At 58.7% G+C, this 21,741-nt stretch overlaps 2 protein-coding genes across 4 annotated transcripts; both read right to left on the bottom strand.

The window, feature by feature from the left end:
- Positions 1-455: 455 nt before the first annotated feature.
- Positions 456-7,591, bottom strand: RAB1B (RAB1B, member RAS oncogene family). The gene is made up of 6 exons (XM_024574090.3): positions 7,461-7,591; positions 5,894-5,966; positions 5,526-5,621; positions 5,329-5,424; positions 1,997-2,128; positions 456-1,908 (listed from the first exon to the last, which is right to left on the bottom strand). The coding sequence occupies exons 1-6, from the start codon at positions 7,472-7,474 to the stop codon at positions 1,714-1,716; spliced, it is 606 nt and encodes a 201-aa protein (XP_024429858.1). The 5' UTR covers positions 7,475-7,591; the 3' UTR covers positions 456-1,713.
- Positions 7,592-8,262: 671 nt separating this feature from the next.
- KLC2 (kinesin light chain 2) lies at positions 8,263-18,067 on the bottom strand. Of its 3 annotated transcripts, none has more exons than XM_024574089.3 (16): positions 17,989-18,067; positions 16,866-17,103; positions 14,269-14,499; positions 14,045-14,114; positions 13,185-13,407; positions 12,423-12,510; positions 12,200-12,301; positions 11,930-12,103; positions 11,705-11,804; positions 11,041-11,090; positions 10,866-10,933; positions 10,310-10,418; positions 10,054-10,212; positions 9,853-9,977; positions 9,582-9,639; positions 8,263-9,240 (listed from the first exon to the last, which is right to left on the bottom strand). In XM_024574089.3, the coding sequence occupies exons 2-16, from the start codon at positions 17,091-17,093 to the stop codon at positions 9,157-9,159; spliced, it is 1,869 nt and encodes a 622-aa protein (XP_024429857.2). In that variant the 5' UTR covers positions 17,094-17,103; positions 17,989-18,067; the 3' UTR covers positions 8,263-9,156. The 3 variants fall into 3 exon arrangements, with proteins under 3 accessions (XP_024429857.2, XP_053780382.1, XP_053780381.1); XM_053924407.1 differs by lacking the exon at positions 17,989-18,067 and adding an exon at positions 17,825-17,954; XM_053924406.1 differs by lacking the exon at positions 17,989-18,067 and adding an exon at positions 17,786-17,948.
- Between the last annotated feature and the right edge of the window lie 3,674 nt (positions 18,068-21,741).

The following is a 21,741-nucleotide window of genomic DNA, read 5'->3' on the forward strand; positions in this document are numbered from 1 at the left end:
GCAGGAGGCCGCAACAAGAGGTCTTAAGTGCGAAGCATTTGCCACTGTCTGAGGGGGAAAAACCAGCTGGCTTGAACCCAGCAACGCGGGAAGGGGGTTGAACCAGAAGGCTGGAGGGCATGTGGGCCAGACCCAATGGGGCAGTGTCTGGGGCCCCTGCTGCTCCTCAACTTCGCACCCGGTGTGCCTGCATGGGTGTTGGTGTTGACCAGGGACTGGCAGAGGATGCCTGCTTGCCTCCTTCCCTGCTGGAACCGTGCTGGGGCCCATGGGGACAGACCACAGAAGCACAAGCAGGCAGCTCTCCTGGCTTCAGGAAGTGGGTCAAGGGCTTTTGACAGCAACTTTTGGACACAGCCCAAGCCAAGACCCCGTGCAGCCCACCAACCCCCAGGGCCCCAGTCCCAAACCCCACCCCAGGCGATTCCCACCACAGACCGCAACCAGCCACCACGTCCTTGCAAAAACCCTCGGCTCACCCGGGGGCCAGTGGAAATTTATTTTTTTTTTTGTCCTTTCTGTTTTTTCCCCAAGTGGCTTTTCCTTGCAAAATGCCTGACATGACACCAGAGGGGAACCTGGGAGTGGGTGGGGCACCCGAAAGGGCAACCCAGGGGCTTAAATACAAGCTGGAAGGCAGGGGACAGGTGGGACAGGTGAGAGACAGCACAAGGGACATGGCTTCTCATACAGAGACCGAAGGGTTTTTTTGCAGGAAGAAGCTGTGCCGGAGGGCCAGGGGCTAGGATCCTGGGTGGGAGGGGCTGGCAGAGAAGCCCCCAACCCTGGGTTGCATCCACACTCCCTAAAGAAGTAGCAACAGGGGCTGAGGGTCTGCCCTCATAGGCTCCAGGGAAGGGGGAGAGGAAACCAGATGTGCTGCCTCAGGGGAAGGGAGGAAGTGCTGGCAGCGTGAGGGTTAAGGCTGGTGCCCGGCCCCTGGCACAGTGTGCCTTCCACCTCCGCCTGCCTTGGGGACAAAGGGGCACGGTGGGCAGGCAGCACATGGGCCTGGCTCTGGCAGGGCAGGGGGTGGCAAGAGCAGGCTCCCTCTGGGCACAAGACACAGGCCCAGCCCGGCTGCCCGCCCACCTGCCCGAGATGTGCTCAGACCCCACGGCAGCTGGACGGCTGGAGCTGTGAGTGTGGGAGGGGTGGGAGGAGAGGTGGGGGGGGGGGTGCTGCAGGAGCCCTGCAGCCCCCATCCTGTCCTGAGGTCTGGCCCAGGGCCCTGGATCCCAGGTCCTGGATCCCCTGGTCCCTTTCCTGGCCCTGGGTGCTGACTCCAGCCAGAGAGAGGGCAGTAGAGGCAAGGGAGGCCCTCAGCTCTTAAGGAAGGGGTGGGTGGGGAGAGAAGAAGGATAAAGAGAGAAACCTGCTGCAGCATACATGGGGAGCAGAGGGAGGGAGATGGTCAGAGGAGCCCTCATCCCAAAGAAAGGTGTACGGTGGGGCGTCTTTTACAGTTACCTAGAGGCAGCAGCAGAGCAAGCCCCTGCCCCAGCCCAGCCACAGGTCCTAGGTGTCCTCCGTTGGGGGCCCTGTCAGAACCGAGGCTCAGGATGGCAGGCAGATGGGCCAGCAGGAGATGGGGAGCCCAGGACACCCCAAAGCCACAGACTCAAATGCCCCAGGAGAGGGGACACTTCCTGCCCCCTCCAGGAGCATCATCTGGAGAAGGTGCCCCCTCCTGTCCCACCCCACATGCCCCTCCTAGCAACAGCCGCTACCAGCTTGCTTCACAGGGGTGCTGTCGATCTTGAGGTTGGGCCGTTCACCCCCTGAGGCGGCCCCAGGCCCCATCCGCTTTTTGATTTCAGCAGCCATGGTCATGAACGCCTGCTCCACGTTGGTAGCATTCTTGGCACTTGTCTCCAAGAAGGGGATGCCCAGAGAGTCTGCAAACTCCTGACATGGGGGAAGGAGAGACCAGGAGGGTGAGAAGAGGTCAGCCCCAGCCCCCCCAACTCCAGGGGCCTGGCTCACGCCTGCTCACCTTGGCTGTGGTGTTATCCACCACTTTCTTGGTGGTGAGGTCGCTCTTGTTGCCCACCAGGAGCTTATTGACATTCTCGCTGGCGTAGCGGTCGATCTCCTGTAGCCACTGCTTCACGTTGGCGTAGGACTCCTAGAGGGGCCGGCGTCAAAAGTTACTTTGCACCCGGCTCCCACGCCTACCCGAGGCTTGGAGAACGGGAGCTGTGAAGGGAAGGGACTGCCCTGGGCTCAGGGGCTCAGGGGCCCAGAGGAAGTTCTCTCCTCTGGGCTCAGCTCTTCTCCCGCCTCCTCCGCCTGACACCCCAAAAGCCAGCTCAGCTGTCTGCTAACAGCCCCAACACCTAAACAGCCTAGGCCCAGGGGCTGGCAGCTGCTCACCTCTCCCTGGGTTAACCACATGTGAGGGGCAAATGACATTGGAAGAGAGACAGGCCAGAGGGAAGAAGAGAAACAGACAGTACCAAGTTAGCAAGAATCACCAAGTTCTCACAGGGGCCTTGGAGTCCCTTTAAGGTTTGAAGTCTTGGAGTCCAGTGGCAGCGGAGACCCTGGCCTATGAGGGAGACAGAAGTCCTGGGAGCAGAGCCTAATGTTCGTCCCACTCTCAGCGCCAACAGCCTCGTCCGTCAGCTCTCCCGGGAGCCTGCCATTCCTCACCCCACCCCGGCACGCAGACAATGGACAGAACTTTCAGGGTTGTGCTTGAGCTAGAGCAGCTTTCCCTTCTCAGGAGCCAGGGGCCTGATGACAGACATCACCAGCGTTCAAACTCACAGCTTCTGTCATGCCCCAGGCTGGGCCCTAGGCTGGGCACTGGGGACACAGGAGGAAGTGATACCTGGGCCCTCCCCTAAAGCAGCTGGGAAAGGCAGGATGAGCCCGGGACACATACAATGGCAGGACAGGGCGATGGCGCTGCAGGGACAGAGGCAGCAGCTTTGGAGCTCCAGGACCACAGCTGACCTACGCCTGCAGGGATGAAGTGGCCTTGTGTGAAAGCCAGTGACGGGGTGGGACAGGGGGCAAGAGGAGGAGCTGACATACTCCAGGGCCCAGAATGAGAGGCGGGAGAAGCTGAGGGTTGCTGGGACACAGGCTCTGAGACGGGGGCGCGAGGGCGAGGAGGCAGGCCATTGCATGGAGGGGCTCAGCCTGCGTATCTTCAGCAACCAGGTGTTGGGGGGTCTCCTTAGAAAGGGAGTGGCAGGAGCACAACTGTGTTCTAGGAATCCTAGACAGTCCTGGCAAGAGGGCAGAGGCCAACCCTGGCTGGTGTGGCTTAGCTGGTCGGAGCATTGTCCCATAAACCGAAAGGTCTCGGGTTCAGTTCCCGGTCAGGGCACATGCCTGGGTTGCAGGTTCTGTCCCTCAGGGTGCATACGAAAAGCAACAGATCCCATAGATTTTTATCTCCCTCCTTTCTCCTCTCTCTAAAATCAATAAGCGTGTCCTGGGGTGAGGACTGAAAAAAAAGAAAAAGGAGCATAGAGTCCAGATCCGAGAAGCAAGAAAATGGAGACCGACTGGGAGGTGGCCAGAATAATCCAGAGAACAGGACTGTGCTCAGAGCCAGGGAAGACCATCGTGGGTGACGCCCTGGCTCTGCCATCAACTGTGCGACCCTACATATGTCACCTAGCTTGAGCCTTAGTCCCCTCACTCGCATAAAACAGCACATCCCGGGCGGGCTGTTGCGAGCATGAAATTACGAATGCAGGCCCATCTCTAACAAGCGCTTAATTAGAAGGAGCTGCTATTATCCCCGTCACTGCTATTATTACAAGGAGGCAGATTTGAGAGAGATGATGGGGGGAGGGGGCGAACAGAGGAGGCCTGGGGCTGACGGATGGCGGAGGGCAGAGTGTTTGGTCAGGCTAACAGAGATGCAAGAGCTAGTGCAGGGAGAAAGGGGGAGGCCAGTGCCGGGTATACGGAGCTCTGCAGACGTCTGGAGCTCGGGAGAGGCTGTCTAAGAGTAGGGAAGGGTGCGCTTGGAAGCAAAGCACCCTGGGTTCAAGCCTGGCTTTGCTGGTCCTGGCTGTGAGACGACGGGCAAGTTACTCAACAGCTCTCCAGGCGTGTTTCCTCACCAGGAAAACGGGGACCCTGCCACTTAGTTCACTGGGTAGTGTTGGGAAGATCAGAATTAATACCGACACAAAGTACCAGTGAAATGTAGGACACAGAGAAGACCTACAGTGACAGCTGTTTAGATGCAGGAATCACAGAATGTAAGACAGAAGCCGAACCACAAGTGGCCAAAACTGTGCAGGGCGAGTCAGGAGGAAGTCTGGGGCAGGGGCAGGAAGCACAGAATGTGGGGTTACGGGTCAGTGTAGGATGAACCAGTAAGAAGCCGTGAAAAGGGCATTAACACAGCAAAAACGGGGAGAGCTGCAGGTAGCAAACTCTTCAAGGAGAGGAAAGAGAGTGGGGTCAGGGCCATGAGAGTCCATCTGGGCGAGAGCTGAAATGAGGTCACAGGACTTGGCAGTCAGAGGTCCTCGGTGACCTCTGTCTATGTGGGGCACAGTTCACCCTCGGCCCGTTGTCCAGGAGGCATCGTGACTCCGTGGTGAGCTGAAGAGCCTGCTGCACCTTGGAGCAGGGGCCCGGGAGCTGACCCCGGAACCTCCACGTCCCCGGAGCCTGGTCCCCACCGAGCAACTAGGTATGGTAAAAGAACAAAGCAGGCAGAGTCAGCAGACCTAGGCTTTCTGTCTCTGTCACTTGACCGGCTGCAGGGCTCTGAGCTAATCTCCCTGCCACTCTGCTCCACCTCACCTGTGACATGGGAACACAACACAGACCTCTTCCCAGTGTCATGGACACCAAACGACCATGACAGGCCCTGTCGGGTACCTGGTATGCCGGGGCTATTTCTGGTTGGCACTGTCACCACCGCTGCCAAAGACACACAACACACCGCCACCACAGACGCAGGGCTCCCAGACCCCTGCTCACACCAGGCCCAGCGCGCAGGGCTCCCTCGCTTCTTTGCCTAAGGCTCTCCAATTGCTTCTCCAGTGTCTTCACACAGGAGGCCCGGGCCCAGTGCAGCGCCCAATCAACTAAACTCCCCAAGAACATGGGTGCCCGGAAGGACTAAAATAAGGTGGCAAGTGTGGTGGGGAGGGGCAAGGCCTGGCTCTACCAAGACCCCGCAGCAGGGACCTGTGCCTACGCTGTTTCCCTCTTGGTGACGCAAGTCCAAGCCCAGTCTCCTTTCTGGGCCACATCAGGAAGAGAGGATGGGAAGAGCAAAAAGAAGCCAGAGCCAAGGACCTGAGGCTGAGAAGGCAAAGCTGGGGAAGGGGAGCCTAGGAATACCTGGTCGGTGACGTCATACACCACAATGATGCCATGAGCCCCCCGGTAGTAGCTGGATGTGATGGTCCGGAACCGCTCCTGACCAGCTGTGTCCCACTACAAGACAGTGGGAGGGAAGGGCAGGTCAGCCCTGGGCTCCATGCCCAGAGCCCCTCCCCTTCCACTGTGCCAGGGACTTTGGGAAGACCGGCACTTACAATCTGAAGTTTGATGGTCTTGCCATCCAGCTCAATGGTTCGGATCTTGAAGTCCACCCCGATGGTGCTGATGTAGCTCTCTGTGTATGTGTCATCCTGGAAGGTGAAGGGGCCAGAGAAGCGGCCTGAGTGAACCGGCCAGAGGCCCAACTGGAAACCCTCCCTCACGTTTCCTGCCCCAGCAGAGCTCCTAACTGCGCCCAGTTTGCCCGCCAGGTGCCCTTGTTCCGCCAGCTATGTGGCTGGAGGGCCCTGCAACTTCATCCTCGGTCCCCCAGGTCTTGCAACTTCTGTGCTCTGGGCTGCCCTGTCCCCTCCGGCCACCAGCCAGAAACCCAGATGCGCGGTAGGGGAGGCTTCTTACTCACAGCAAACCGCAGAAGCAGGCATGACTTGCCCACGCCCGAGTCACCAATCAAAAGCAGCTTAAACAGGTAGTCACTAAAGAGAAAGGATGAGAAGGTGTGAAGGAAGGGAGGAAGCCCACCTACCACCATCCTGAGGTCACAGCCACAGCAACCTCCCACACTGAGGAACCGGTTTAGAGCACGGAAGTGCTCACAAGACCCTCCCACAAGTCCTGTGAGGGGGATAGCTGACCACCCCCCACAACAGAGTTGGCCCCAAGGCCTCACTTGACAGAAAGGAAACTGAGGCACAGGAAGGACAAGATTTGCCGAGGATCACAGAAAGTTAAGATGACAGAGCTGGGTGTCCTACCCTGATTCTGGACAGACTCCATGGTCTCCAGTCCGGTAGGGGCTATTCAGAGAGCCCCCCTACACTGCCCTGTAGTGTACTGGCTTGGCGGGGGAGGCCCCAGCAGGAGCCAGGGCCCGGCCTAGGCCTAGAGGTTGTTCAGTGAGTATCTACGTAAAGAGGGTGCAATGAAGCCTCTAAGGAGAGGTGGCAACAATAACAGAGTTAAAATGCAGTGAGTTCCTACTTACGCCTGGTCCTGTGCTAAGTACCTGCAGCCCGGAAACCAGGTTCAGACTCCAAAGTCTCTGTCAGTTCCCCTCTCAATCCCCTCATGCTCCCCTCAGAGCCTCATACTTCCCCAAGGAAATATGAGGCCTGGATGCAGAGGAGAAAAAGGAAGTGGCAGAGGAGGAAGAAGGTAACTGACACTTGGGGAAAACTGTCAATGACAAGTCTGGGGCAGAGATGTGGGCCACCTACCCGTAGGGGGAGTGACCAAGAAGGAGAGTTTGAGGAAAAGAGAATCCCACTACAAGGGGGGGACGCAAATGCCACATCCATCTAAACTTCATCAGCAGTGTGACAGCTAAAGGAAGGGGTGTGACGGTGGCACTGGGGCCTGCGCAAAGGTGAGGGGAGGGCGGGAAGGGACCCGCTGTAGGGAGCCGCAGGGTAGCCAGAGGCAAAGCAGCAGCCCCGGAGGGGAGGACCTCCGGGAGAGCTACCCAGAGCGGCGTCTCGGGGCCTCCCGCGTCTAAGCAGCCCCTGGGCCAGCACCAAGAACCGGATTCCAGATTTACAGCCCGACCTAAAGGGCTCGAGTCTGAACCGAGACCGGGAACTATCTGGCGACAGCTCTAAAACGCTGCGGCCATTGTCAGCCCAGATATCGCCACTTTCAACCAAGTGGGGAAACTGAGGCCCGCAAAGACCAGGGCTGCGGGGTCACCTGACCGATAAGGCCTGGTAAGGCCAGTCCCTCGGCCTGCAAGTGCTGCTTTCGGGGTCGCAGTCTCCGGGGCCCGGAGTGTAAGAACTCGGGGTGTGGAGCCGGGGTCCTGGGGCCCCCGGGGGAGGGGCAGGACCCGGATGTGAGGGGGGGGGTCAGCGGAAGAGGGACCCGGATGTGGGGGCGCCGCGCAGTCCTGACCCAGGCCAGACAACCCCGGTAAGCGTACAGCCCCACACTCGGGATCGAGGCTGCGCCGGACGGCGCGGGCGGGGCTCACTCACTATTCGGGGTTCATGGCGGCAGCGGCAGCCCGCTCGGTCGCTCCCAGTCGGCTCTGCTCCGCCTCCCGTTCCAAGATGGTGGCCGCTCCGCCCCAGTGGCCCCGCCCGCGACGCGCAGCCGCAAACAATCGCGACTGGGGCCTCGCCGCGTTGCTTCTCGGAACTTGTAGTCCCCTTACATTGACACACACTTTCACACAGACACGCACAGACACAAACACACGCACGCACACGCTGCGCAGGCGTAAACGGGGAAGCCCGAGCTTCCTAGCCCGCACATTGCCTCCTGGGGCTTGTAGTTCATTCTCTAGACATACCTGGGCTTGAAGATAGAGCTCGGGGGCCTAACGGAGTCCCCGAGTTGGAAGTTCGATTTAGGACTGGAGTTGACACTTTCCACCTCTGACAAAGATCGTTATATCTACCCTCCCAGCTCCCTGAGTTGTAAGAGTTCATTTATCCAGGGTTCTTTGTGTGCTGGCCCTCCTAACTCAGTCACAGGCCCCAGAGGAAAGTGTCGCCATCCACACTTTATAGATGAAAAAATCGAGTTTTGGTAACTCGCCCACGGTCTGACAGCTTAGTAAGGGCAAGAGCTCGATCAAAGCCCGCAGTTTCTAGAACCTCAGAGCTAACCTGGGGCCCCCACAATTGCGGGATAGGAGCAGAGTATCTGGGATCCAGCTGCGAAGGATGGGATGAAAGCGACATACCCCCCTCACCCACTAGCCGCCTTTCCAGACCCCACCCCCAACCTAGAGACGCTGGGAACCCTCGGCCTCAGCCCCAAAACAAGCCTGGCTCAGATTCAAACCATCTTTATTTCTACAGCAACATTTGAAAATAGAGAGCGACCGCCTCACCCCCCAACAGGGGCAGCCCCTCCGGCCACAGGGGGACATCACTGTCCCTCAAGAAGCTGCAGGGGTGGGAGAAGGCGTGGCTGGATGGCTCGACAGGCGGCACCCGGGGCGGGGTCAGGCTGTGCCTGGGCGGGGCCGGGCGGGAAGGGTAGTGCATAAGGCCGGGATGCGATGCGGGGCAGGGCCCGGCGGTGAAAGTCAGTGGAGGGCTCTGTCCTGGGGCACAGGGCGATGATGGGGCAGGATGCACTCTCTGAGTCGGGGAGGAGTGCTACAAGTCCCAGGGAACCCTTTGGAGAGGCCCCGGTGATGTGTGCGGAGCCTGGGAGATACCACCACGCGGAATGGGGGTGATTAAGGCCTGGGCGGTACCACTAGAGAAGGGTGGGTGAGGGGAGGCCCGGGCAGTACCTTGGACTGAGGGACAGGGCGCGGCCAATAACTTATTTCTCTATATACAGAAGCAACGGCCGGGGGAGGACAAGGGTGCTGACGGGACGGCAGATGCTTAGTGTTCTTGGCTCTGGGGTCAGGGGATGGTGGGCCACTGAATCTCCACCGGGAAGACCCCAGTCGGCCTCTCTCACTGGCCCTGAACCTGGGATAGAGGGGGCCCTGATGAAAGGAATAAATAAGGGGCAGAGCTGCGGGGGGCCAGGCCCAGCCTCCAGGGCTCAGGTTGAGACGACAAGGGAGGAGGTTACCCTGAGATTAAACAGAAAAGATAAGGGTCCTGGGGAGAGACAGGTGGGGCAAGCAGCAGGCCCATGCGCAGGGCTGGGGGCGGGGGCAGTGCCGGGAGGAGGCTCTGGCAGCCCGCTGCCCCTTCAGTATTAGTCCACCAGGGAGCTTCGTCGGGACAGGTCCATGGAGCTGGAGCTGAGGGTGCGGCTGTCAGAGAGGCCTGTGCCTCCAGGCTGTGGGCAGAGGGGGCAGGAGGCTCAACCTCGTGCTGCTGCCAGTCTGTGCTTCCCTGGCCCGTAGGGGAAGGGGTCTGACCAGCCAGAGTCCCTGAGCCTGGGCCACACCCCCCAGCCCTGCCCATCTCCACAGTGACTGTGTTGGCACTGCCACTTGCATGTCTACCCAGGCAGGAGCTGGGTTTCCCTAATTTGTCTCCCCAGTGTCCCGCCCAAAGTCGGCCTGGGACAGAGACAGGGAATGTTGCTCCATGAAGACATACTTGAGGAGAAGCTTGGCAGGGACACAGGACGCACAGGCCTGCAGCCCTGGGGCCTGGGCCTCCACCCACCCATACCTGGACTGGCTCTTCCACACTCTTGTTGAGGAAGTTGAGAGAACTGGCCCGCTTCATCCTGAGGGAAAGGAAGGCTTGTATGTGCCCATGGAGGAACTGGGGAAGCGGGGAAGGGGGTCAGGTAGGGTCTGAGGAGGGAGGCTGATGGGCGGGAACAGCTTTGGTGGGTGGTGGAGCTCCTTGGGTCAGGAGCCCATTTGGGGTTGGGGGGTTTTTGGGTGGGTTCTTGAGGCTCACCCTGAGTGGGGGGCTTATCGGGACAAAGGCTGACCTGGGGTTAGGGGGTTCCTGGGGGCCACCACCCTGCAGCTTCTTCACCAGCATCTCACTGCTGCGCCTCAGAGCATCTCGGAGCTTCCCAAAGGAGCCGCTACGCCGCAAGGAGCCACTCCCGTCCTGGGGGGTGAACAGGTTTGTCTCTGTGCTATGCTGGCTCCACAGCCTCCTGGCCCACCCCAACCCCGACACTCACTCCGCTCCACTCGGCTGCGGGCCCTGACTCCTCGAGGTCAGACTCAGACCGAGCCCCCACTCCCCGGGCCACGTCTCGGCTGCCATGGCGGTCTCCCCGCCCACCACTGCCGTCTTTCAGCAGTTCCACCACCTTGGTCTGGCTTGCAGGGTCCAGGCCCTGAGGAAGTGGAGGGCACATTAGGTAGAGCAACAGGTTCACTGGAAAACACAGGGCCAAGCAGGTCCCTGCCCACCCCGCAGGTCTGTCGCCCCACCTGCTTGCGGCTGCGGCTGGCACAGTCCTCCAGTGTGTGTGCGGCTTCTAGCTTGCCCTGGCGCCGGTACAGGGCCCCCAAGCTGCGCAGGGTGGTGTTGACTGTGGGACTGTGGACAGGACAGCGAGACTGTCTCAGACTCCGTGTTCCCCAGGAACCAGGGCCTGTCCTGGCATCCACCCTGCACTGGGCTCTGAGGAGCCATCCGGCCAAGCAGCAGCTCACCCCTCCTAAGTGTCAAGCTCTGTGCTAGGCCCAGTTGCATTCTCCTGTCTTGGAATTGCCCCAGGGCTGGGGGCCTGGCCCCAGGGCCCTAAGTGGGATATTGCCGCTAGGACTAAAAGCTGGGAGACCCAAGGATAACATAATCAAGGTTTCCTAGTGCAGAAAGCCATTTTGGGACAAGTGGCCTATGACCCAGGCCTTGAAAAACAAGCAGATAGAGAAGAGACGGGGTCCTGGGCGTGAGCAGTATGAACCGTGCAGCCCGGCCCCCACCCAGGATGCTGGTTCCCTGCTACCTACTCTCCCACCATCCCTGCGCCACTGTCCTCACCTGTCTACTTTACAGGCCTTGTACCAGCTGCCATATTCCCCATAGGGGGTGCTATCCCGGCGCTTATCCTGGGGGAAAGAATGGTCAGGGGAAGTAGGAAGAGAAGGCCCTTCCTTCCCTCTATACATTCCCTCCTTCACTGGACACCCACCCCAGCCCTGCCCCACAGAGCTACCTTGCTGTCCTCCCGTTCCTCTGCGTGCATCCAGATGGGCTTGTTGTCCCCTGGGGAGAGAAAGGGGGCTGTCATCAGCCTGTCCTATAGGCATGTCCTGGTTGGGCTGATCATAAAACTGGGGGCCTGGGGAGGGGCCAGGGGTAGCCAGGAAGGACCCAGGTTGGGCTTTGTTGAATGACTGAACGGAAGTCAGACCCAAAACATTATTGACCCTCCTCTGGAGCAGAGATGACTTTGGCACAGGCTCGTGCTTAGAGGGGTGTGGGGGAGCAGACCCTTAGATATCTCGGGCTCACAGTCTAGTCATCCAGGTGCTGAGCCTGGATGTTGGGCCAGGCTGAAGGATCCCAGAGCAGGAAATGACTGAACATCAGGGGCCAGAATAGTTTCCCAGAGGGGGGACATCTGGGTTTGGCCTTCACAGCGAGCAAGAGTCGCCCCGTAGACAAAGGGGAGACTCTCGGCCAAGGGCACAGGGTATGCAAAGGGTGTGCATGGCACAGGCAGGGCCCAGGAGATGTGTGTACATGCTCACGTGTGCACACGAGTGCTGGGGACCAGCCAGACCCAGGGTATGAGGGCCTGCCTGGCTGCTTTGGAAGCTGATGGCTGAGGGAGCCTGCGCTGGGTAAGCTGGGAGCACATGGCAGCGTGGACTCACCATTGACAGAGCCAAACTCCTTCTCGTGAGCACGGGTGAGGATCTCCTTGTACAGGATCTCTGCATCCTGGTACTTGCCCTGCTTCAGGTAGCAGGAGGCCTGGAGGGGCATGGGTCAGAGAATGAACAGGACGCAGGCAGCTGAGCCTTTTCCTTTTCTTCTTCTCTCAACCTCCTTCCTGCCTCCCTCCCTCCCTCCCGCCAGCCCATCCTGGCCCAGGGTACCAGGTTGTTCTTGGTCTTGGCTACGTTGGGGTCATCAGGCCCAAGGCGTGTGGCGTAGATCTCCAGTGCCCGCCGGTAGTAGTATTCCACCTCCTCAGCTTTGCCCTGGTTCTGGCACAGCAGCGCCAGGTTGCTCAGCTGCTTGGCCACATCTGGATGAAACTTGCCCAGGACCTGGGATGAGAGCGGGAGCCAGTGGCTGGGCTCAGAGCAGGCCTAGGCGCCCCACCTGCCCAGGCGACTGGCCTGCCCAGCCCTGCCTGCTCACACCTTCTCCCGGATCTCCAGCGCCCGCTTGCACAGAGGCTCAGCCTCCTTGTACTTGCCCCGCTTGCCATACAGAACTGCCAGGTTGTTTAATGTTGCAGCCACCTGGGGAGGGGGGGTCAGAGAATGGAGGCTCTGTAACCCAGGGCCCTGCCAGGCAGGGACTCTGGGACCTGGGAGCTGCAGAGAGCAGCGGCAGCCCCCACCTCCACCCACTCTCACTCACAGCCGGGTGGTCCTTTCCCAGGGTCTTCTCTCGAATGGCCAGGGCATCATTCAGCAGGTGAGCAGCTTCCTTGTACTTGTTCTGGTCCCTGGGGATAGGGAGAAGTATGGAGAGGGTTTCCTCCAGCCCACGCCCTGCCCACAGGGGTTCATGATCCTTGACCATTCCTTCTGTATGTACTGAGTAGGCATGATTTTGACCCAGAGTGTGGGGAGACCTGGTCAGCCTCTGCCCTCCACGAGCTGGGGGCGGAGGCCTTTGGGTAATTCACTCCCAACTCACCAGGACATACAGTGCTGGGGTAGGGGGCAGACTCCCCAGAAACCACCGCCTTCTGTCCAACGCACCTCGTTCTGTATTCCCCTGGGCCTTTGCTCATGCTGCATTCTGCTAGGGAAACCTTTTCCAGTCCCTCGAGTTCTGGGCAGACTCATTTTTCACCCAAGACCCTACTAAAGCCACGGTGAGCCTATTCCCTGGTGCCCTGGGAGTCCTCGTGCGTTGCCCACCGCACCCCCCGCCCCGGTTATGCCCAAGCCTTTCACCTCCACTAGACTGAGGCTTATTCTCACTGTTAGCCCAGACCCATGCAGGCCCAGGCACCCGGGGCTCAGCCCCCCTGCGTACAAGCTCCCCTCTCTGCTGCCCAACAGCCTGGAGGAGCCCGCGTTGTGGCCCTGACAAGCACCCAGGGTTTGTGACCCAGGCCTGGAGCCCCTGGGAGGAGGCTCCCATGGGTGCCTGTGGCCAGGGCAGCCTCACCGGTAGACCAGCGCCAGGATGTTCAGCATGGTGGCCACGTCGGGGTGGTCATGACCTGAAGTCTTCTCCAGGTCTTCGAGTGCCTGCTTGCAGAGTGGCACGGCCACCTCATAGCGGCCCTGTGAGGCGTACTGGATCACCAGGTTGTGCAGCGTGCGGAGCCGTGCTGGGATCTCATAGCCCCCGTGCTGGGCGGCCACATCCCCTCCTCCAGGGCTGGGGGCTGCAAGGCCAAGGGCAGGAGCTCAGATGTACCTAACTGTCCCCCAAGCTGGGCTTGCACATGCCAACCATGCCTTTAACTCACCTGACGTGTGGCCCTGGGCAAGTTACAATTTTGCCTCAGTTTCTCCATATTTAGAGTGGGTCTAGTCACCCCCCAGAAAGAGTCGGTGATGTCCCAGTGCCAGTAATTCAAGCTCTGTGTCCTAGTGCAAACCACCCGACCTCCAATCCTCAGCCTCCGCAGCTGCAGAAGGGAGGCTCCGATACATGCACTCGGCGTTGTCACCGAGGCGAGCACTGGCCCAGGGCTCAGCACCACGCACGCACCCTCCTTTAACCCGCAGAGGGGGCTCAGAGAGGAAACGAAGCTCTACCAGTGGTCTCAGAGCAACTAGTGGCACAGTGGGCCTTGAACCCAGGCTGGGCTGCTCCAAAGCTCTGAACTGTGATGCTGCTCCTTACAGAGCTTGGGGGGGAAGAGAGGAACAAATGGAACACCTGCCATTTAAGCTCTAACATGCTGGGATGTGGTGATCAGAAATGAGGCAAGGAAGCCTTGGCCCCTGTTTCTGGTGACCTCTGGGGCCCAAGGGCCACCCACCCACCCGCGCCCAGAACCAGGTGCCCCTCCGCACCTGGGCTCTGTTCCTCCTCGTTGGGGAACAGGTCATCCAGAGAGTCTTTGGGGACATCCCCCTTCTCCTCCTGGGCAGGAAGACAGGATGAGCGTCAGGGAAGGAAGTGCCAGGTAGCCCAGGTGTCAGCAACTAGGTCGGAGCTGAGTGTGCTCCATGCTATCCCCTCCCTGCTCCCAGGCGCCCCTGTCTGGTGGCCTTGCAGTGGCTGTGGTAGGACTCACATTGGGGGAGGTGTCCTCATCCAGCTTTCGGATCTGGCTCATGAACAGCAAGTGCTGCTTCTCCTCCTCGAGCTGGGCCACGGCCTGTTCACTGCGCTGCAGCTTCTGCTGCGTCCCTGCCAGCTCCTCTCGCAGCCACTGGTTCTCCTGCACCAGACGCCGCACCTGCGCCCGCAGCTTCTGCTTCTCCGACTCTACAGCCCCCAGGTGGCTTGAAAGTGCCAGGATCACCTGTGGCAGCCAGCCCGGGTATAGGTCAGAGACCTGTCCACCCCCAGCCGGGGCCCCTTGGGGCACTGGGGCCCAGTGAAGGGCAGGGCCTGGCCCTACCTGGGAGGAACTGAAGGGTTGAGGGGCTTGACGTTCTCCTCTCATCAAGGGAGTTCTCTCCCAAGGCCCCAAACAGACCACAGTACAAGACCTGAACCCAGGGGGCTTGGGGATCCCCAACTCCTTCCTTCTGGGGTCAGGAGCCCTGGGGTCCTCAGCCAGCTCTGTTGGGCTCTAAGAAGTCCGTTCCCCTGCCTGGGCCTCCAGCTAGCTCTCTGCGCTGATGGGCCAGCTCCTTCCTCACTGCGCTGATTGTGAAGAGAGCTAGTTGGGCTCTGTGACTTCCCCCAGCTAGCCATTCTCTTCCTTTGTCTCTCTTGGGTTGTACTCAACCCCTGCAGCCACAGTCACTATAACACTTTCTCAAAGAAGCCGGTTAGATGGCTGAAAGACGCCCCCTGACTTCTGCCAAGGATCCAGGCGAGCCCCTACCCTTCTGCACCTCCAAGGGAGGGAAGGGGTGCGTATCCCAGCAGATGGTCTGGGGAACTACAGGGCAGGTAAGGAAATCCAGAGGCCTAACCCTCTCCCTCTCCGCAACCTCTATGATGCCTCTCCCGAGCTCCCAGGCTCTTCCTGCCTTGGGGCCTTGCATGAGCTCTACCCTTTCTCCATCCTTCAGTTCCAGGGTCATTTCCGCAGTGAAATTCTTTTCTCTTATGCCTGCCATTCTGTGGAAGGAAAGCAGGGCACCTTCCACTACCTCCATGCCATCCTGTTGCCCATCTGCGCCAGGGCCTGCACACACTGGGGGGGGGATGGACCCTGTGTGTTCATCTTTGCGCCTGGCAGCCAACTGGCCAAGGAGTGAATGACCAACACATCGCCTTCCAGAGGCGCAGGTAGTCTGGGACCTTGTGCTTCCCAGCTGACTAGCAAACACCTAAATGCCAAGTGTTTTCACAACCACTAGCTTTTTTAAAAAAACTCCCTAAACAACCTGGGAATATATATAGCAGATGGCATGATGCCTATTTTAAAGACAAGGAAACCAAGATGATACCACCTGCTCAGGATTCACAGAGCCGGCTGTGTCTCAGCTGAGATCTGAGGGGGCCAAGACTCCTTCCCCCAAAGCCTAACTCCTGGATCTGCCTATCGTTCTGGCAGCCCCAACCTCTAAGAGGGTCAAACTAGAACTCCTGAGCATGCAGGCTCTCATCCCGTTAACTTGCTCCAGCCACAAACCTGGGAGTTACCCTGCCCTCCTCTCTCTCTCCCTCACACTGTCCCCCGGTCTTCCTCCAGAACACCTACAACTGGTCCCCTTCTGTCCACCCTCATGGCCACCCCTTTAGTCCAAGTCACCATTTCTCATGTGAATCCCAGCAGTGGCTTCCTAACTACCTCCTACCTGCCTGCATCCTCGACCCAGTATAGTTCATTCCCCACCTCTCCACCTGAGGGCACTTCTAAAACCTAAGCCATGCTGTATGTCCCTTGGCTGCTTAAACCCCTCCAAAGGCTTCCCCATTTCCTAAGAATGAAACCCACCCTAGAGAGACAGAGCATGATCTGGCCCCTACCTGCCCCACAGGTCTCTTCTGTCCCTCTCTCCTTCCCCACAAAGCTCCAGTCACATAGGTCTTCTCTCAACTCTTCCATTACGACAAGATCTTTCCTACCTCAGGACCTTTGCACACGCAACTCTCGCCCTCCTCCCTTTTCCGGAGGCTGGTGCATTTCTTCCTTCAGGTCTTGGTTTAAATGCCATTCCCTCATAAATCTTGCCAGACCAATAGATAAGACTTCCCATTAAAAGCTATTACAAGATCTTGTTCTTTTCTTTGGAGAACTCATCACAATGTGTAACAAAGGTATGTGTGTTTCTGACTGTGCTTCTACTGGACTAGGGTAGGAACCTTGCCTGTCTTGTTGGATTTGTATCGCTAACACCCAACATATTGCCTGGCACATAGTAGGTATTTGGTAACTTACATGTTAATGCATAAATAAAAGAATGATTGGGGGCACTTCTTAAGGGTTTCCTTCTTGTTCTCCTATGCAACTCAGTCTTTGCTACCAGCGGAGAAGCTAGGAGGAGGGTTCTGCTTGGGGGCGAAAGGATGATCAGGGTTTTCCTGGGGCAAGGCCCCACTGCAGCCTCTGAAGCCCATTCATTTTTCCCGCAGATATTTACTAGGGTCCTACCATGGGGCTCCAGGGGCGGGATGGTCCCCTGCTCACATTCTGTTTCTACATTGCCAGAATTCCTCTGGAAGGCTCCAACCCTCCCTCCTGTGACCTCCCACCTCAGCACCACTTACCTGGGCTTCCCCCAGCCCCAGCTCGATGGCCTCCAGGGAGCGGCGCAGGAGGACACAGCGCTCCTGTGAGCCGGGCTCAGCCTCGCCGGCTTCAGGAGCCACCAATGGAGCGAGAAGGGCACGATGCTCCCCGCGCAGGGTCTCCAGCCCCTGGATGACGGCCTTGGTGCCCAGCACGATCTCATCCTGGCTCAGCTTCTCCTCTCGCGGAAGCACCATCGTGGCCATGGCCCTGATCCTGTGAAGGCGAGGGGGAAGGTGCTGGGCCTGGGGCCACAGCGCCGTCCGCCCCGAAAGAGGTAAACACCTCTGGTCCCCGGACGCCTGGGTCCCCGGGGTGCCCCGGTCCCCTGATCAGCAGCATGCACCGTGTCGGCTCTCGGCCTACAGGGGGCGCGCCTAGCTCGTCTTGGCCCAGGAGACGCAATGCGGTGAGGCCAAGTGAGGCTGGACCCGGATTCGGCCCAGACCACCGGCTCAGGCCGGCTCAGGCGGCCCAGTCTCCGGGATACCCGGGAGGACTCTTTTAGCCAGGACAGGGCGCGTCGGGGGACATACCTGCGGGGATCGTGGGGCCTCACTCGCATGCGGGAGACCCCGGCCCCTCAGCGAGGTACAGCCCCAGTCCCTCCGGCAGCCCCCTCCCTAACAGGCAGTCCGGGCCCCAGAGCCCCTCCTCTTGGGTAGACCGACCCTGGGAGACGTCCCCCAGAAAAGCAGAGATCTCGGGTCCTCTGTCACCCCAGGCCCCACCCAAGACGACCCTCCCCATAGGCTGGCGCGATCCCCAGAGGACACTTCCCCCGAAAAGGCCGAGCTCCCACCCCGGGCCACCCAGGACCGCGCCCCCTCTGCGCGGGTGGGCCCGGCCTTCGCACAGGCCGCGCCCGCGCCCGCGACGACCCCTCCCCTAGGCCTACCCAGAGCCCCGTGTCCCGGCCCAGTCGGCCCGCGCGGACCTGCGCCTCCCGCTCGGGCCTGCCTCCCGCTCGGGTCCGGCTCCCGCTCCCGCTCCGGCTCCCTCCCCGTTTTACTCGGACCGGCTGCCGTGAGCAGGTCCCACCGCCTCCATCCCGCCGCCTTCCCAACAGTCCCTGCGCCGCCTTAAAGGTGAAGCCGCTACCTCAGCGACGTCGGAGGGGGCGAAACGCTCTTCGCCCGCAGGGTGCCTTAAAGGAGCGTGCCAGCCTGGCCTGCTCCAGGCAAGGGGGTGGGAGGACTGGGGCGTGGCCACCAGGGGAGGGGCGGGGCCACCAGGGGCGGGGCAGGGGCTGGCCCCTGGCTCAGGTTCCCAGCGACCGCCTCCACGCACCTGCGGCCTCGGATTTCTCAACTGTAAACCTTCCTGAGGCCGCAGGAGTGTGGACAGGCTCGGGAAACAGTGAACCTGAACGCACGCAGTGCCGCGGCCGGAGAAGACATGAGAGAAACTGAGGCACAGGGAGCCGGCCCGGAGTCCATACAGAGACACTGGACATTACATGACGTTTACGGAGGGAGTTGCCACTTTCCGAGCGTTGTGCGTCAGGTGCTTTGGTGCCGTAAGTGGGTTAACTCAACTGAATGCTCGCAAAGACTTCATGAGCTGGGCACTGCTGTAATCCCCATTTCTGATCTGACCGACTCCAGGCTCATTCGTCTCTGGAGACTGGTTGTGCCCCGCCCCCCCTCCTTCGGAGCTGTTCATTTCCTTGTAGATTCACGACAACTTAGGGCTGCTTCTTGGGGAGGAACGGACGGAGACTTCTGGCTGTAAGGGAGGAGAGGGTGGCAAAGGGCAGCCCGGCATCTGCCAAAATGAAGACTCATACGTCTGTGGGTGAACTCCACAGCAAATGCTGCTGACCAGAGAGGATCAAGATAAGGTGATGATGTCATTCGGGGCTCAGATGAAATGTCACCTCTTCAGAGAGCCCTTCCTTGATTCCCGACCTCCCATGGAGAGCAGCCACCCAGTCCATCTCATGGACCCATTTAATTCTCTCTATAGCATGCATCCCTCCTAACACTTTTCTTGTCGGTTCCCTGTCTCCTCCATAGATGTAGTCCATGCCCTGCCTGTCTTGTTCACTCCCGGAGTAGCCCCTGGCCAACACCCAGTAAGTGTTGGTTATAAAAAAGGGCAGAAGGGTGGTCCCTTCCAGGCCCCAAGTTTGGTCTGATGCTCTGCACTGCTGGGTTGGTGGCTTCCTTGGCACTTCCCTCAGTGCTTTAGGTTGATGTCATTCATGGGTGACAGCAGGATAACCACCCCAAAGGACAAAACCTGCAAAGCAAGGCCTGATGCTAGTACCTAGGGACCTGGGTGCACCTCATGAGTCAGGGTGGGCTTGGACCCAGATTCCACCAGCTTCAGCATCAGGGTGGATGCAAGAATCTGATTGGCAGAGAGATGGCCCGGCACCCCTAGCTCAAGTACGTCCTGTGACAGGGAGCTCACTGACTTCTGCTGAGACTAAGGTTAGAAAGTTTTTCTTAGAGAGCCCCAGCAGCACCTTCCTGCAGTGCTCCCCACAGCAAACCGAAGCTCTGTCTTCAGGAAGAGTAGTCTGCTCCCTTTCGCCAATGAAAATATGCAGAGACCGTGACGTTCTCAACGGGGCTGGCAATCCCTGTCCCTTCACCCACTCCTGCCCCAGTTTCCTGACCCTTCTCCATCCTGAATTATCTTCTGAGTGTAGTTTAGCATGTCTGCCCAGACACTGCTTAGAGTGGGGTGCTCAGTCCAGAGCCCAGGGGTCCAGCAGGAAGTGAGCTGCACGGATCCTGGAGGGGTGGTCTGCTCTTCGCAAACGTGCCACCTGTCTCCTGTGAAGTTGCAAGTCAGGCTGACAGCCACCGCACCTTGTCTGCTGAGGAGCTAGCTTGTCAGCTAAACCCCGAGACTGCATGCGTCCCAGTTATATCCACACAGGTTCTTCTCCCCAGTCCTGTGCTTCTGCCAATGATTTTCTTCACAGTGACTTTTTTTTTTTTAAGAGAGGGGAAGGGGGAGAGAGAGAGGTTGATTTGTTGCTCCACCCATTCATGTATTCATTGGTTGATTCAGTCAGGGACCAAACCCTCACCCTTGGCACAACTGGACAATACTCCAACCAACTGAGCTACCCAGCCAGGGCTCCCGGTGACTTTTAAAGGTAGCTAATAAAGTCATACGATGCAAAATTCCAAAGGCAGATCCAAGTTACAGTGAAATGTAGTTCTTTCTCTCTGACCACGGCCCTCAGCCACACAGCTCCCCTGCGCAGAAGCACCTGCTGTTACCAGCTGCTATGTCCATCAATTATGTTGTTGGCATCAGTACAGAGCTTGCCTTTACCCTTGTCAGTTTCATCCGGTCAGTTTTCCTCCAGGGCCCTGAAGAGGAGAGTCTTTTGCATTTGGGGTCTGTCATCCTTTCTTCTTTAAAGCCTTCACGTGGGCCTTACCTCCCAGGGGGCTCTGACTGGGGTGTGATTAGGCCGCCTCTGAGCGTGGAGTCTCCATCAACACGTGACTACACTCCCAACCAGCCTACAAGTGAGCAAAGAGGAAACAGGATCTGGAGCCCAGGACACCTTTGTGGTTCTTGGTGAAGCTGGGTTTCGGAATCGCCAGTGGAGAAACTGTTAGAAGGCTCTCCTTCCAGAGAGTGGGATTTGGTGGTGCCAGGCTCTGGTCATCGCTTCTTTTAAAACTGCAGCGGTGCCCATGATGTGCCCCCTGGGTTGAAAGATTTATTTTACAAGTAAGGACGCTGAGACCCAGAGAGGGGGAAGACAGCTGCAGGAGGTGAGACAGCCTGCTGTTCCTGGGGAGCTCAGCCTCCCGGTCACCACTGTGTCCTTCCCTAATCTAGAGTCCAGGCCATTTTGTCCCAATGTGTAAGGGACAACACTGACCACATGGAGCAGAGGTCAAGATAACCTGATGGGGGAATTCAAGAGTTGGAAATTTTAAGTTTTAAGTTATAGTTAATAAGCTCGGTAGTTTCTGTGTGAAAAAAGCTGTTGTCTCAGGAGCCAAAGGTGTGACCCACCCTGACTCCAGGAGACCACAAGCAGTTCCACCTTTGTGCCCAGGGGAACTGCAAGCAATCGAGATGGTCTCCGAGCCATTGTCTTCCAGGGAGGGACATCCTGCCACCCAGGACACAGGACAGATAAAAGAATCACTGGTCAACTGAGGAAAGGATGCTAGGGAAAAGGATGCTAGGGAAATTGCCGGACTTCGGCTTTTACACGATTAACCTCTTTCCTGAATTCCAAATCCCTTACTATACTTCTTCCCTGCTTATGAAAAGGCTGGCATGAAGGGAAATGTAAAGCGGTCTGTTAGGGCGCATAACCCGCCATTTTCTCAGATTGCCGGCCATCTGAATAAAGTACCCATAAAGATTCAATCCCTGTCTCTGCTTATTGGGTCTGGTGGGGTGACAGGCAGCACAAACGTTGACTTTTCCAGTTTCGAACCAAGGTCAAGGTGCTTGTTCACACCTGCACAAAAGCACGGTTGCACACAGCCTCAGGCAGCTTCACCCAGAGGCACTGAACACACGCGCACTCCCACGCACAGGGGTTTGCGGGCACGCGCAGGTGCAAACCACACGTGGCTGTGGCCAAACCCGTATCTGCAGCCCCTGCTTTCTTTCCTTGTGCATTCTCCCCATCTAATGAGGGAGCAGATTTTAAAAATCATCTTTTCCCAGGTGAATGATGGAAAGAGCCTTTTCCCATCTCCCTTTGTGACTTCTGCTGCGTCCTTGTTCTGGTGTTTCTGCCAACTCCCTGCCATCTTGGCGGTTTCTCTGAGATGATGCTCTTTGGCTAGCTGGCCCTGCTCCTCCCTGCCTACCCAGCGGAGGCAAGGCCAGGCCCGCCCCGCGGGTTCTCAGACT

This window comes from Desmodus rotundus, chromosome 5 (assembly GCF_022682495.2).
Source record: "Desmodus rotundus isolate HL8 chromosome 5, HLdesRot8A.1, whole genome shotgun sequence".
Lineage (NCBI taxonomy): Eukaryota > Metazoa > Chordata > Mammalia > Chiroptera > Phyllostomidae > Desmodus > Desmodus rotundus.